Source organism: Cololabis saira, chromosome 19, assembly GCF_033807715.1.
Source record: "Cololabis saira isolate AMF1-May2022 chromosome 19, fColSai1.1, whole genome shotgun sequence".
Lineage (NCBI taxonomy): Eukaryota > Metazoa > Chordata > Actinopteri > Beloniformes > Belonidae > Cololabis > Cololabis saira.
Window position 1 is genome coordinate 30,781,018 of NC_084605.1, and position 15,151 is coordinate 30,796,168.

General features: G+C 40.5%; 2 protein-coding genes across 3 annotated transcripts; both read right to left on the reverse strand.

Moving 5' to 3' along the window:
- Window positions 1-544: 544 nt before the first annotated feature.
- hmx3b (H6 family homeobox 3b) lies at window positions 545-2,116 on the reverse strand. Of its 2 annotated transcripts, none has more exons than XM_061708346.1 (2): window positions 1,541-2,116; window positions 545-1,221 (listed from the first exon to the last, which is right to left on the reverse strand). In XM_061708346.1, the coding sequence occupies exons 1-2, from the start codon at window positions 1,818-1,820 to the stop codon at window positions 629-631; spliced, it is 873 nt and encodes a 290-aa protein (XP_061564330.1). In that variant the 5' UTR covers window positions 1,821-2,116; the 3' UTR covers window positions 545-628. The 2 variants fall into 2 exon arrangements, with proteins under 2 accessions (XP_061564330.1, XP_061564329.1); XM_061708345.1 differs by having other exon boundaries at window positions 545-1,224.
- A 2,122-nt stretch (window positions 2,117-4,238) lies between these two features.
- Window positions 4,239-10,643, reverse strand: acadsb (acyl-CoA dehydrogenase short/branched chain). The gene is made up of 11 exons (XM_061707743.1): window positions 10,570-10,643; window positions 10,113-10,272; window positions 9,044-9,144; window positions 8,727-8,933; window positions 6,560-6,730; window positions 6,296-6,421; window positions 6,116-6,208; window positions 5,926-6,015; window positions 5,690-5,827; window positions 5,298-5,397; window positions 4,239-4,898 (listed from the first exon to the last, which is right to left on the reverse strand). Exons 1-11 carry the CDS (start codon window positions 10,600-10,602, stop codon window positions 4,822-4,824), a joined length of 1,296 nt encoding a protein of 431 aa, XP_061563727.1. The 5' UTR covers window positions 10,603-10,643; the 3' UTR covers window positions 4,239-4,821.
- Window positions 10,644-15,151: the final 4,508 nt, after the last annotated feature.

Sequence of the window (15,151 nt, forward strand, 5' to 3'; positions counted from 1 at the left end):
GTATACCAATATCAGGATAAAACATACACAGAAACAGGTGTTCTTTTTTCATGGCTTTAAAACTAATGCGTCATACAGACAACTGTCTATATACCTGAACGTTTTGGATGTTTTAAAGGATCACATGATTGTCCTCACTATTACAAAGAGAGAGAGAAAAAAAAAAGGGTTTTTGTTTTTTACAAACTCAACTTGACAGTCTAAGGTGAAGGCAACAGCAGTAGCCTATTGCACAATTTGAAAATATCAAAATATTAAATTCCACATTTTCTGGTACAAACACTGACACAATTATGCCCACCCTGTTCGAAACAAGTGCTCCCAACACCCACTCCTCAAATGAATACATTAAAATATATACACGTGTTTGTGTTTACCTTCCTAAATACCAAATAAAGGATAGTTATTATTATTATTATTATTATTAATAATAATAATAATAATAATAATAATAATAATAATAATAATAATAATAATAATAATAATAATAATAATAATAATAATAATAATAATAATAATAATAATAATAATCTATTACCTAAAGTTGAGTGTTCAGCTGAATCTACAAAATATACAAAATTGTATTTATTTTTCATTCATAAACATGTCCAGTACATTCTGATCCTTGTTATGGCCTCAGCAGCGGGACCGGGTTGGAATAGTACATGTGATGGGGGAAAGTCAGCAGCGACTGGCTGCCGGGCGAGTTTGTCCCGGGGCCAGCGTTCGTGTCGGAGGCCCCGCTGTCGTGGTAAAGTATGGGGACCCTCACAATCCTCTGCGCGGCCGCGTGGCTGATGTTGGCCGCCTCCAGCTCCGCGGCCAGCTGCCGTTTCCACTTATTCCTGCGGTTCTGGAACCAGATCTTGACCTGCGTCTCGGTGAGGTGCAGCGCCGCAGCCAGGCCGGCCCGCTCCGAGCTGCTCAGGTAGCGCTTCATGTCGAAGGTGGACTCCAGCTGGAACACCTGGCTCCGGGAAAACACCGTGCGCGTCTTCTTCTTGCGGCAGGGCTTCTTGTCTGAGTCGATTTCCTCCGATTTCCTCCTCCAGTGGTCGCCCCCCTGGTCCGTCTCTTTTTTGGGCTCCTCCGCGTCGCTTTCGTCCAGAGCGATCTCGTCGTCGGCGCTTTCCTCTTTGGCATCTTGGTCACTTTTGGGGAGATCTGGGGAGCGTCTCTCCGACGCTGGCGATGCTTCCCGCAGGTTAACCTTCTCACATCCTGCTGCAGAAATATCATAGTTTTCAAATTCCATACATTGAGTAATTAATTCATAACTAACTTATTAAGTCCTTATATTAGTTAAATGGGATTGGCCTATGTGTTTTTCAATTTCTCAATATGTGATTGCCAATCTGATTTAGATTTTATTGCATAGTTCCTTTAAACACAATATTACCTATTTTTGACATTAAATAGACCCCATATAGGCGTTTTCCCTGACGCAGCCTAAATATACAGATTTTTACTGTGATATTTATTTTTGTTTTTCATTAAAATAATGCCAATATTTAAAGAGATATCTGCTACAATGATTTACCTGCAGTCCTAAAGTGCGCTCCGAGCGTGTATGGGTACCACCATGCAGATGTTCTCTCCAAATACTGTGCCGGTAGTCCGAACCTCTGTGCTGGCAACTCAAATCGAGGAAAAGACAAGTCCCCGAGCCGAGAAAAGAATCTGCTTTCGAAAACTCCTTTGGACGAGGCGAGAAGGTTTTTCGGTTTCGCGGGTTTGTCTTCAATATTCAGGAGATTCTTGATGGAGAAAGGTGAGTCTTTGGCGGGTTGTCGAGTCTCTTGCGTGTCAGAGTCTGCCATCACCGATTAGGCTACTCTCCGATGTGGATCACCATCAAAACTTAGGAGAAGAAAAATAATAATAATAATAACGTTTTGCAGAATGTATAACCTGTATTATAAAATGATATAGCCGGAAGAATAAGTGAGGGGAAAAAAATCAAGTCATCAGCGGCTGCTTCAGCTCCTGGAGGATGAAGCGCAGAGATCACTGCGTCAAACTTGCGCTGGATTGCAATGATAACAATGAAATCCCATCTGAGTCAAAACGCGCTCTGTCTCTGCTATTGGGCAGGTACAATGGCAAATAGGATTTGAGATGAGACCGCGCGGGGCTGTGACGAGAACGGACTCCCAGGAAATAAGGCCGCGCAAGCGTTTTGGCTCCGGGCTCAACTGTAACGCACCCACTTATCATCCAATTACATTAAAGAGGAAAACGTCCCTGGGTTTTGGGGAGGGGGGTGGGCGGTGGTGAGGTGGGGTGGGGTGGGCCTGCACGAGAGACAATCACCTGTCAGTAAATTGAATAAATGGTCCGGAGATGATCACACAAACGCAGAAGCAGCCTGGCTTTATAATGCAAATTACGCACAGCCATTACGCACGAATGTTGACGACGAGATGAAAATACAAAATAATACAACAAAAATACAGGAGCTTTATTTCTAATAATAATCCCTGAAGCATGAGTACCGCAAATAAACTTAACTTTTATAGAGTCAACTTACTATTTATGACTTTCTGACCCATCATTCATTGTGTCTGTCCAGCCGGAGATAAATATCCACGAACACGCATTTCACCTGGACTGAAGCCCTTTGACTTCAGTGTAATTTTATTAGTCAGGAAGTGCTTCAGGCAAATAAATTAAATGTTTAGCATCCCGATAAGGGTGGGGGTCTCAGGGAGAGCCAGGTGATCCAATGCTCAAGGATGCAACAGTCTTATGTCAAACATAACAGTATTGATACTCGGATAAACCGACCATACAGCAAATATAATGAAACATCAGGTGTTATTACATTAGATCTCTGGGCACAGCATTTGGATGAATTTGATTTAGTCTTAATATGATATATTGGTAAACAAAGGGGGGAAAAAACGATTTAACATTTAACATTCATAATTTAGACCAAACTTGGAGCAGATGCAGAGGGCTAATCAAACAAATTGAATTTGCACAACCTACAAGTACACAGCCTGTCCTTTTAGCTTGCAGAGCGCTCTCCAATTCTGAAGGACAACACTGCGTTTTGTGAAAAGCTACTCGAATCCTTGGCATAATTAGAGGTCTCATAGCTGTGTTAAAGATGGGGGCGGAGAAGGAGGCGAAGCGAGGTGCATTTGCAAAGGCGAAGAGAAAAGGACGAGCTGTGTGTGTTTTCATCAGATTATGTTCATTAAACAGACAACTGGGGGTGGACGAGAGGCTCTATGGCACTCTATGCAAACACGGGCCCGAGTCTCTCCTCGGTTTTGTTAAGGGATCTTTGGAGACATCTCGGAGCCGATTGTGTTTATCACATTTTATTATAGAGGCAGTCGGAGTTTAGGAGTTGCGATGCACATCTCACTGCCGAGTCTACCTGATTATTACATCTGTGATCAACTGGGATTAAGTTATATTCCACATATTTGGTTCCACAGCTCTGGTGCAACATATGTGGTGTCTCAGAACCATAACATGTTTTTTCTTTTTTTTAATATTACACATTTCTCGAGCTTCTTCTAGATGATTGTCTTACAATTAGGCTAAGTGCGGTGTTATAAATTATATCTAAAGTAAGTAAAATGGTATATCCAGAAACTGCTAAATATAATACCATTTAGTATTAAGTAGCCACTTGTACATTAAAAATGAATATATATATATATATATATATATATATATATATAGGCTATATATTTGGAAATCAGTCTAACAGTAAATTTAAAGATATTAACTGTACATCTTAATTATGGCTTATAAACAGTTGTATATTGCATTTTTCTCGTCCCTCACATCTCAGTTAATCACAATTTTAATGGCTGTTTTACATCCGTTTTTTATTCGTTAAATACATCTTGCAAGAAACAAATTATTCTTCATAAAGGGGATGCGGGTAATAGCTGTGCCTGTACGCGCAGCATGTGGCTTTAACAATGGACCTTATTTTACGCAGCACATGCAGGCCCTAGAAATTTAATTAGCCTCAACTACAAAATTATCAATGAGTGAATTATGCAAGGCAGCCTCTTTTCATCTGAAGCACCAGCATAATTAAATTGATATAAAATATCATTAGAGGTGACAGGCTGTTAAAAGACATGATAATTGACTGCTCTTTCAGTGAGAGCTGGCGCTACTCGAGAGAGCTGCCGTCGGCCGGGAAAGTGCTGCCATCTAGTGGCACAATTTGGTATTATCCTGAAATAACGACACAGATTACAATCAGCTCACTACTTCACATTTAATACAAGTGACAGGTAATTCTTTACATAGCATTTATTGTTATGATGTAAATTCATCAACTGTACAGTATGTGTGGAGAAGATAAGTAGGTTTAACAGTTCAATTAAACTGTCGTATCATAAAGTAACATTTTAAAAAGATCTATGCAATTGTAGATCTTCTGAAGGCACTAAAATATCTGAATATCCCACCTCTTTACATAACACTGCTCCCGTATTGGAACTTATGGTTATGTTATCTTTGCATTGCTGATCGCCACATTTTAATAAGATCATAAAAAATGGAGTGATATGAAAGTGTCCAAAACGGGCAAACATTCTCTTCTGCCAAGATTACTAAACAAGGAATACAAAAGGAAAAAAACAAGAGCGAATTCAACTCTAACACTGGGGAAATACAGCTGTGACATAAGTTACATTTCAGATCAGAACTACTTTACAAGGCGCAAGAAAACTCTATACACATGAAGGGATGTCAACAGCAATGCAGTGTGGTTGAACTGATTCCTGTTGAAATAACACAGCATAACACGGCAAAGTGGAGTTTATTTAGACTGTGGAGGTGGTTTCAGTAATCATATTCCTTATCAATGAATTTGGCCATGGTAGACAGCTGGACATTTGTCGTGCCCTCATAAATGGTACCTGCAAAAGGGACACAAAACAAAGTCATTCTCAATCTTCAACTTTCACTTCCAGGAGACAAAGGGGCCCATCATGCAGCTCAACCTGCTGATGCTTCAGCTCAAAAACCAGGGAGCCAAAATGGCGGCGATGAAAGCAAAAGTGACCCTGTGCTTTGACAGCTTCCTTGGCTGCGTTCCGGTATAGCGGCACTGTGAGAGGCCAGACAGGGAATTCCAGCGGAGTCTGATTACAACTGCTGCTGTCAGGCCTCCTCCCCTGGCCATTGTGCTCTGATCACAAACAGCTACACCTGACCTTCCTGCTGCAGTCGTGGCCTCAACACACCTCAAGCCACATGCACAAACTACATTTGATCTAGAGAACAATTTATTTTGGAGTAACTCAAATCAGACTCACCAATTTTACAGTCTCTGTAGTATTTCTCTATTGGGTAGTCTTTGGTGAAGCCTACTCCCCCCATCCATTCGATGCATTTTGAAGTGGTCAGGGTTGCAAGCTTATAAAGATAAAACAAAAACAGTTTATAATCATAATTTTAACAGGGAAGGCAGTTATCATTTTTTCCATAGGAGATTCCTGGCTCAGATGCTTCACAGATCAGCATTAACCCAGAATTCACAAAAGAGCATAATGCAACACAAATTTAGCATGAAGAGAATTGTAGAGGTTCACCGACAATAGAACCAGAAGTAACTTAATCTGGGTTTAAAAAAAAAAAAAGGAAAACTTCTTTTGATTACACTATGAACAATAAAAATACCTAATACCCAGTGAGTGAAGAAGCTCACCTCAGCACTGAAGTATTTAGCCATGCAGGCCTCCTTGATGAATGGCCTTCCAGCCTCCTTCAGACGAGCAGCGTTGTACGTCAGCAGCCGCGCCGCTTCGATCTGTGTTGCCACGTGGGCAATTTGGTGCTGCATGCCCTGTAATTGTCACAAATATCAAAATAAAAACTTAGAAAAATTCCCTGGCCTAAACTAGTCACTAAAAACTGAGTCTAATGAGATCTGAGATTCAAGACCTGGAAGTCAAAGATGCGTTTTCCGAACTGCACCCTCTGTCTGGTGTAAGGGACAGTGTTGTCAAAGCAACCCTGCGCCAGGCCAACCATCTGAAACAGACAGAGTTAAGTGTATGCGACTTATTCGTTTTACGCTTAAGAATTTGGCAGAATTGCTTCAGTAGTTTATCAAAAACATTTGACTTTGTACCTGAGCTGCGATTCCAATCCGGCCCTCATTTAGCATTCCAATGGCGTATTTATACCCCTGACCGATCTCTCCCAGAATGTTCTTCTCCGGTACCTACAACGGAGAGCACAAGGTTAGTAAAAGTCACATTAGACATCTGGCTGACATAAGTCCAGTTCAGCGCAGAGCATTTGCTCGTACCTTGACATTGTCAAGGTTGAGCGGACAGGTGGAAGACGCACGCAGACCGAGCTTGTTCTCCTTCTTGCAAATCTCAAGGCCCTCGGTGTTCCGGTCCACAATGAAGCAGGTGATGCCTCTGTATCCCTAAAAATACAAGACATGTTGTTCAAACACTAACAAAAAAAGCTTACTCAAAATCAAGAGAGCTGTGTTGGTTAAAAAAACATATCATTGGGAAAATGTAACATAATAACAGATTCCAGAATAACAGCTGTCACTCACAGCAGACGGGTCCACGTTGGCCATCACCAGGAAAACGCCTGCATGCTCTGCATTACTGATCCACATCTTGGATCCATTGATCACATAATAGTCCTTGTGCTTCTCAGCGCGGGTCTTCAGAGCAAAGGCATCGCTGCCAGACTCCGCTTCGGATAGACAGAAACTTCCAATCTGTCCCAGAAAAACACAAATGGTAAAGCACAACAGCAAACATAAAACACTCTGCTAAGTCTGTTTTATTCATGACAGATGCTGTTGTCATATTCATGTAAAATGGAGGAAAACCAGGGAAAGGTGGGTTAAGACAAATGGGTGGATGGAAAACAGAATGCAATGATTTGTAAATAATTCAAAGATAACACATGAGGTCTGCTCCAACTGTCAGCTCCTTTAAATCAGGGTTAAAAACATTACTGTTTACTCAAGCGTACTCTTAAATTAAACTTACCTGCTGTATTCTACTGCCCTTATTTTTAACAGATTGTGCTTTTTATTATTTTACTTCTTTTCTTATCATCTTATTCAATCATATTTGTTATTTACTGTCTAATTATGTCTTGCCGCTTTTAATGTCAATGTAAAGCACTTTGAATTACCTTGTGTTGAATTGTGCTATACAAATAAATTTGCCTTGCCTTGCCTTGCCATATTGTTTTCTGACATTTCTGAAACCAAGGAGACACCTCTGGACTACAGACATGTCACTCTTTTACTGTACAGCCTGTCAGTCTTTGATAAGCTTTACGCATTTTCTTTGGTTTCCTTTTTTTTCTTCTCCTCCCCTTTCTTTTTCCTAGTAAGGTTTATGGATCATTTTTGAAAGCAGTGATTATGCATCTTGACTGATAAGAGTTTTCATACATTTTCTCATGGCCAGGCCATGAGATGAAGCATAGATTTGTGTCTTTAATGCAGTATCACCTAATGGGCCACGAATCTCTCTGCCATTTATTTCTGCTTGGTGGCATTTTCCTTTTTCCTTTCCTACAGAGATTTAACCAATGACTTTTTAAATGTTTTTATGACTCAAACATTTTACTGTTTAATGGAGAAAAAAAAAGAAGCCCATTTCGAATTCGATAAGATGTCTCAAATCAGTTGGGACATGGGCAATAAAAGCTGGAAGAGTGAGTGGTACTAAAAAGAAGCACCTGGAGGATCATCTTGCAACTAATTAGATAATTTGGCTCCAGGTCAGTGACATAATTGGCTGAAAAATAGCATCTTGGAGAGAAATAGGCTCTCAGAAGTAAAAGTGGGCAGAGTCTCACTAATCTACAAAGAGCTGTCAAATCATCATCTCCAGTGCAAAAGATTGTGAGAATATGAAGAAATCTCTGTGTGCACGGTCAAGGCTGAAAATCAATATTGGGGCTTCAGCAACGGGTCTCTTCAGATCCCAGACGCATAGAGGATGTTGTTTAAAGAGGACAGGATGCTACACAGCCATAAAAATCATTAGTATGGGCCGCTCGGTGGCGCAGTGGGTTAAGCAAGCGGCTCATATACTGAGGCTACAGTCATCCCCATTCTCTCTCTCTACCCCCTTCCTGTCTGCAACTTCAATAAAGGGCCACTAGAGCCCCAAAGAATCTTAAAAAAAAAATTAAAAAAAATCATTAGTATGTGTTTGTCTGGCCTCAAATAAAAAAAAAAACATTTTCTCAAGATGGTACATTTACTTACTTTCAACAATTGCTAGGTTTTTATGTTCAAATGTGAATACAATGTGAGTTTGTGTGATTTGCAAATGACTGCATTCCGTTGTTAATTTACATTTTGCCCCATCCTTATTATTGTTATATTTTTTTTTCCAAATCGGGGTTGAATTTTTTCATCCAAATTATTTATCCAACATTTGATGTAAATACAAGGTTTAACCCTTAGATCTGACCCTTTGATTATTTTTTATCCCCAGTTCTGCCAACTATATGAATACACCTGAGGAAAAAGTAGTCAAGTTCAAAGTTCACTGAAGTCATCGTTTTAATGAATGAAAATAATAGAAAAACTATCTATTTTGTGAGTTCTACATAATCATTGCCAGTTTTAGTTCTTAAAAAAAAAATGCTATATAAAATTAGTCATAACTTTGACCAGGCAACACATAAAACCCCAAGGATGTGACCAATAACCGAAGACCGAAGGTTAGGTCCGAATAGCTCACCATGTCAGTGGACAGTCGGCTGAGGTACTTCTCCTTCTGAGCTGGGTTACCAAGTTTGACAAACAGTGTGTTAATGAGTGTGTTTTGGATGTCACAGAGCACAGCCACAGAGGGATCCACCTTCGCCAGCTCTTCAATGACTAAAATTGAGGAGAAGAATGTGGAGCCGGTGCCGCCGTATTCAGGGTCGATCTCAATCCCCATGAGCTGCAAGAAGAGAAAAAGGGCACTGGATAAGAGAAAAAACAGTGTGACTTTTGTAGTTTTGTAGTGACTTCAACGTAAAGACACTTGATCAGTGTAAATAAATGACATACACCCTGCTCAAAGAGGGATTTGATCACTTCTTCATCCATCGCAGAGGTTTCATCCATCTTTGAAACAAATGGAGCAATGCGCTCTTGAGCATATTTCTTCACTGTCAAATAAAAAGACAGATCTTTATTAATACATGTTTTGTAGCAGATTCTGTAACCAGCTGTGATCAATCAGTATTCCTGCCATAGACATATATACATAGACGCCCCGTCGAGTGGTTTTGCCCGCTGCTGCAATACCTCAACGTCGAGCCATATTGGATGTGGCAAGACTGCGCTGTAAACTTATACAAGTAAATGGACTTATTTTCATAAAACGCCTTTCTACAAAGAAATTTACGTTTTACGTCTAATTTATTCATTCACACACGCACTTATATACTTGGGAAACAGTTAGGCACCAAATATAATATATTTAATTTTCTCAGATGGCAAAAATAAGAACTTTATTGATCCCACATAGGAGTAATTCATGTTATATCAGCTATAGAGAACAAGGTAGTGCCAAAAAATAATATATATCCCCCCTCACAAAAATAAGAAAATAGAGAAACATATTTTCTCATCAACAAAGATATTTAAAATTTTTCAAGTAACAAAATAACAATAAAAAAACATTTGAACCATTTTTCGGCCAAATAAAATAACATTTGAACCATTTTTCAGACAATAAAATAACATCTGAACCATTTTTCAGACAACAAATAACATTCTTATTTTTGTGAGGGGGGATATTGTTTTTCGGCGCTACCTTGTTCTCTATAGCTGATATAACACGAACTACTCCTATGTGGGATCAATAAAGTTCTTATTTTTGCCATCTGAGAAAATTAAATATATTATATTTGGTGCCTAACTGTTTCCCAAGTATATTAGTGCGTGTGTGAATGAATAAGTTAGACGTAAAACGTAAATTTCTTTGTAGAAAGGCGCTTTATGAAAATAAGTCAATTTACTTGTATTAGTTTACAGCGCAGTCTTGCCTCATCCAATATGGCGGCGACGTTGACGTATCGCAGCAGCGCTCGATGGGGCGTCTACGTATGTATGTCTATGTATTCCTGCTCACCTGCATCCCTCATCATGCTTTCCTCCTCTGAGTAGGTCTGTAGGGGGGGGAAGCAGGTCCCACCTGCCTGCTCTGAAGCCTCAGAGGGGGCAGATCTGGTGGACAAGCTCTTCAGCCCAGCCTGGCATGACCCCCATGGCCGAGAGACCTTTCTGAGGGACTTTAAACCACAGTGGAAACATCCTAACTGCATTTATGAACAGATAAACATATTCGTGTGGAGCTTTGCAGGCAACACTCAGCAGTAAAGTGTCATTCTGCTGTGCGAAGAAACAAGTAACAAGTAATGCTTTTAGCAAAGCTTAGCATTTACTAGGCAGCATGTGTCACGTTTTGGAAGATTAAACAAGGATGTGCAATTCATTCACATATAAACGACACGGCAAGTGTAAAAAATATCAACATCCGCCAAGAAACCCGTAAAAGGTCAATATCTTAAACCATAAAGCACCCTTACCTTTGAGAAAATCCTCGCCAAAGAGGCAGCCATGGCTTGTTATGAAATGTTTTCCTCTTCTTCTTCTTCTTCTTCTTTGGAGTTTTACGGCAGCTTGCATTAGTTGCATTGCTGCCACCTTCTGGATCTTTCAAGAACTCACACTATATTCTCATCATCCGCCCAGTATCATACAGAAATTTAAATAAACTCCGCCTCCCCCTCCCACTCAGTTTTCAGTTTAGTTTAGCTTATTTCGGTCTTGAAATCACAAAAAAAAAAAAAAAAAAATTACAACAAGAAAACGAATACACTGTTCAAAGAAAACATTACAAAAAATTCCAATATACAAATACCATCTAACTCCACCCTACAACTAGCTGCTAAATGCCTTTAGTGTTTCCCCTGTTACTGCTGTGCAGTAACCACAGGTTTCTGACTCCAAGGGGCTGCTTACTTTTTCCAACAGCACTGTGAATGTTTAACGGGTGCTCAATTGTTTTTGTGTGCTATCATAATGCACATTGTGATTGTCTAAAATTGAGACTCAGATGAAAGACATATTAAATTTGATTATAAATTAGTGAAGAAAACCAGTTCATTCCAAATGTTTGACATATTTTTCTTGCTGCTGTGTGTTAGGCACCATTACCTTGCATATTGAGAGTAGAGCACTTTTATTGTGACTCCAACAATACCTGTGAACAAATTAATTTCAGATTTATCTTCCTTTTTTCCCTGGAGTGGGATTTGTTTTTTATGACTATACATGGTGGAGTTTTTTTTTAAATACTGCCTGATATAATGTATGTGAATTGGTGTTCCTGCACTAGAAAAACAATGCAAGGTAGCTTTAAGATTCATATAATACATATAGAGCAATTTGGTCATTCACACCATCATTTTTACTTTTTATTTTTTTGCAGACATTTCTTTATTTTCTTGTCTGTCTCTTATCCACTGAAGCCACTCAGTGCTTTTCTTAAACACACTTAAGCATCTGTGTGTTGGAATAGAATAGAATACTTTATTGCCATTATACATGGCTACAGTGAGATTAAAAGCAGCATGACCTTTCCAGTGCAAGACAGCGCAAACAGATACAAGAAATATAAATAATATAAAAAGGCTAAGGTGCATTTTTAAATAGTCAAATCAAGACCTGAGATCTTATCTACAGATAATAACATATTACTACACATGTGGTGGAATATTGCACAGATAGGCCGGGAAAAAGTATTCGATTTTTTTTAAATTTGATTTGATTTATTTTGTACATGTAAAAAATAACAATTCAAGATATGATAAGAAAACAAAACAACAAAACAAAGAATTTCATACTTTAACACTTGATATTTTAATTTACAGACTGTAATACAATACGTCAGCAGGCTCTCCATGGATGAGCGGTATTCAATTCAATTCAATTCAATTCAATTTTATCTGTATAGCGTCTAATACAACAAAAGTTGTCTCTAGGATCTTTCCAGAGACAAGAACATGAACATAAACCCCCGAGCAATTATTACATAAACAATGGCAGGTAAAAACTCCCATAGTGGGAGAAAAACCTTAAGCCAGACAGTGGCAAGGAAAAACTCCCCTTTAGGAGGGAAGAAACCTTGAGCAGGACCAGGCTCATAAGGGGGGACCCTCCTGCCGAAGGCCAGGCTGGGGGAGTCGGGGACGTCAGCAACACACAGCAGGCAGGTGGAAGCAGCTGCAGGATGACCAGAGGGGGGGGCAGGCAGGTGGAAGCAGCAACGGGATGACCAGAGGGGGGGGACACTGCAAGCATGTGGAAGCAGCAGCGGGATGACCAGAGGGGGGGACCGCAGGCCAGCACGCAGCTCCTGAAGCTCCGGCCTGCAAACATGCACAAAAGAGAAAAAAGGGGGCCAGCACAAGAAACTACAGGAACGATGGACAAAAATGATAGCTATGAGGTACTTATAATACATAAAAATGGAAAGGGAGAAGAGAAGAAGGGTAAGGGGCACCGCCCAGTGGATCAGGTTGTTGTTATGGGTGGGACTGCAGTCATTGGTGTACAGGCTGTACAGGAGGGGGCTCAGCACACAGCCCTGTGGAGAGCCGGTGCTCAGCATGCGGGTGGAGGACCGGTGGGGGCCGAGTCTCACAGTCTGGGGTCGGTTGGTGAGAAAGTTTTTACTCCAGGCACATGTGAGAGGTGTAGGCCGATGGTGGTCAGTTTTGTGATGAGGATGTCTGGGATTATTGTGTTAAATGCAGAACTGTAGTCGACGAAGAGCATCCGGACGTAGCTCTGCTGTTGCTCTTTGCACTTGTTAGGGCCCGAGCACTTACAGTGCGAAGGCCCTATTGTATCTGTAGGAATTCTTTTTCTTTCTTTCTTTCTTTCTTTCTTTCTTTCTTTCTTTCTTTCTTTCTTTCTTTCTTTCTTTCTTTCTTTCTTTCTTTCTTTCTTTCTTTCTTTCTTTTTCTTTATTTTTCTGACGAAAGGAGGGCCTTTTTGCCCCCCTAAACGTGCCCAAAAAGTCACCAAATTTTGCACGCAAGTCAGGCCTGGTGAAAAATTTGATATTTAATGGTTTGCATGGTTTGACATAAAGAGTCGCGGGTGGTGTCATCGGACTCGGTATTGAGTCCTTGACCATATTTGGTGAAAATTTGGCTTTATTGTCCTCCTGCAATAAAGCCATCTGGAAATGAGAGGATGAAGATGGGAAGAGAAGAGATGTTGGGGAGAAGAATTTGGAGAGGAGGTGAAGTCGCTGAGCTACTGGTTTCCAGCAGCCTTCTCTCTGCTGGACTTTTTGAAAATCCGGCTGAACCAACTTTTCTTCTTCACCACCTTTTCCTTCTTTTTGTCCATTTCTTTAGGATGTTCTTCATCTTTTTCTTTGATGTCATTCCATTTTTTCTGTACTTTTTCATCTCTTCTTTCCTCATCTCCCCTTTGTTTCTTGAAGATCTTTAAGAAACATCTCTTCTTTTTCTCCTTTTTAACAATCTTCTCCTCCTCCTCCTCCTCCTCCTCCTCGATTCTCTCTTTCTCTTCCAATTGTGTCTCCAGCTGCAGTTTCTCATCCTCCTCTTGCAATTCTTTCTCCTGTGCTGCTTCATCTTCCCTTTCCTCCACACGTTCCACCTCTCTCTTTAGTTCTGCACAGTCTTTGTCTGTTTTTAGTTCGGTATCACAGATTTGTGTCTTTTCCATTTCCAGGTCCTTCTGACCCGTTTCCATTTCTTTCCTTTTCTCCATTAAAATCTTGATCTCTCCCTGCAGCTTGTTCTTCTCATTCTGCAAGTTTACAGCATGTTCCTTCATTTGCTTCATCTCAGCTTTCTCCACATCCATGTTGCACTGCAACAGTTGCAGGTCTGACCTCTTCTCCTCCAGATCAAGCATTGCTGCTTGCAACACTTCCATCTCCATCTCCTGTTTTTTCTTGCCCTCCATCACTATCTTTTCTTCTCTTTGCAAGCTTTCCTTCTGCTCTTTCAGATACATTTTTTCCTTCTCATATTCTAGTTTTATTTCTTCAGTCTGTCTTTTGAGCTCTTCCAGGTTCATTTTCTCCTTTTCAACCTCGACCCCTCTTTCCTCGAACCCTTGCCTTTTACTTATCAGTTCTGCCAGAGCCTCCTCCACCCGGACCAAGGATTTTTCCTGGTCTTGCTTCTGCTGGAGACTGATCTCCATGTTGTACTCTTCCAGATTTTTGTTTTCCTCGTGGAGGGCTTTATTTTCCTCCTGCAGCTGCTGGAGTTGCTCTCTCAGGTCAACTGTGTTTGAGTACATTTTCTGGTTGATCGACAAGATACTTTCTATTTCCTCTTTGCGACCAACAAGTTCACACACCAGTTTGTTCCTGTATTTGGTCTGGAAATCATGGTCTCTTTTGCACTCTTCTAACCCCCTTTGGAGTTGGTGGAGTTCTTCTGAGACCTGGGACTGAGCTCCATCGCTGGGAGAGCTCACAAGTCCCTGTGTGGGTCTTGGACCTCCGTTAAAAGGCATTTCTGCGATCAACACGGTAGGGAATGTGTCAATAAATGTAAGTTTGAAGTTCTGAAGCGTTTTCTGAGGTGTTTTCCGAGTCGTTAGACGTGGTTTCCACCAGAGAGTCTTGCAACAGGTCGTGTCTTGAAGGATTCAAGATATATACGGTTTGAAATGTGTCAGTAAATGTAAGTTTGAAGTTCTGAAGCGTTTTCTAAGTGTTTTCCGAGTCGTTAGACGTGGTTTTCACCAGAGAGTCTTGCAACAGGTAGCGTGTTGAAGGTTCAATACACTATGATTCTGTGCGGAGTTTTCAGCGTATTTATAGTGCAATGGAATGTTGTGATGTTGTCATGGTAACCTACGTGAGCGCTGAACTAATGACGTCAGAGGCCCCGCCCAACATGAAAACCGATCTCTTTGATGTACGTGTGATATGACGTCACGCGGACGGGCAGATCCATCATGGCGCCGCTCACTCAGGAAAACAAAAAAAAAAGCTTATTATTTGCCTACCCTCTAAAAGATTAATTAAAGTAATGAGATGAAAGCAAGAAGTAAGAGAAAAGACTGACAGTAAAACAAATTGCCTCCATGGGGATAACAAAAATTCCT

Coding starts and splice junctions, on each gene's coding strand:
- hmx3b (XM_061708345.1), bottom strand. CDS start 1,820: ATGGCAGACTCTGACACGCAAGAGACTCGACAACCCGCCAAAGACTCA. Junction 1,225..1,540: donor AGCGCACTTTAGGACTGCAG/GTAAATCATTGT, acceptor ATATTTCTGCAG/CAGGATGTGAGAAGGTTAAC.
- acadsb (XM_061707743.1), bottom strand. CDS start 10,602: ATGGCTGCCTCTTTGGCGAGGATTTTCTCAAAG. Junction 10,273..10,569: donor TGGCGAGGATTTTCTCAAAG/GTAAGGGTGCTT, acceptor TGTGGTTTAAAG/TCCCTCAGAAAGGTCTCTCG. Junction 6,422..6,559: donor CCAACGTGGACCCGTCTGCT/GTGAGTGACAGC, acceptor TTGTATTTTTAG/GGATACAGAGGCATCACCTG.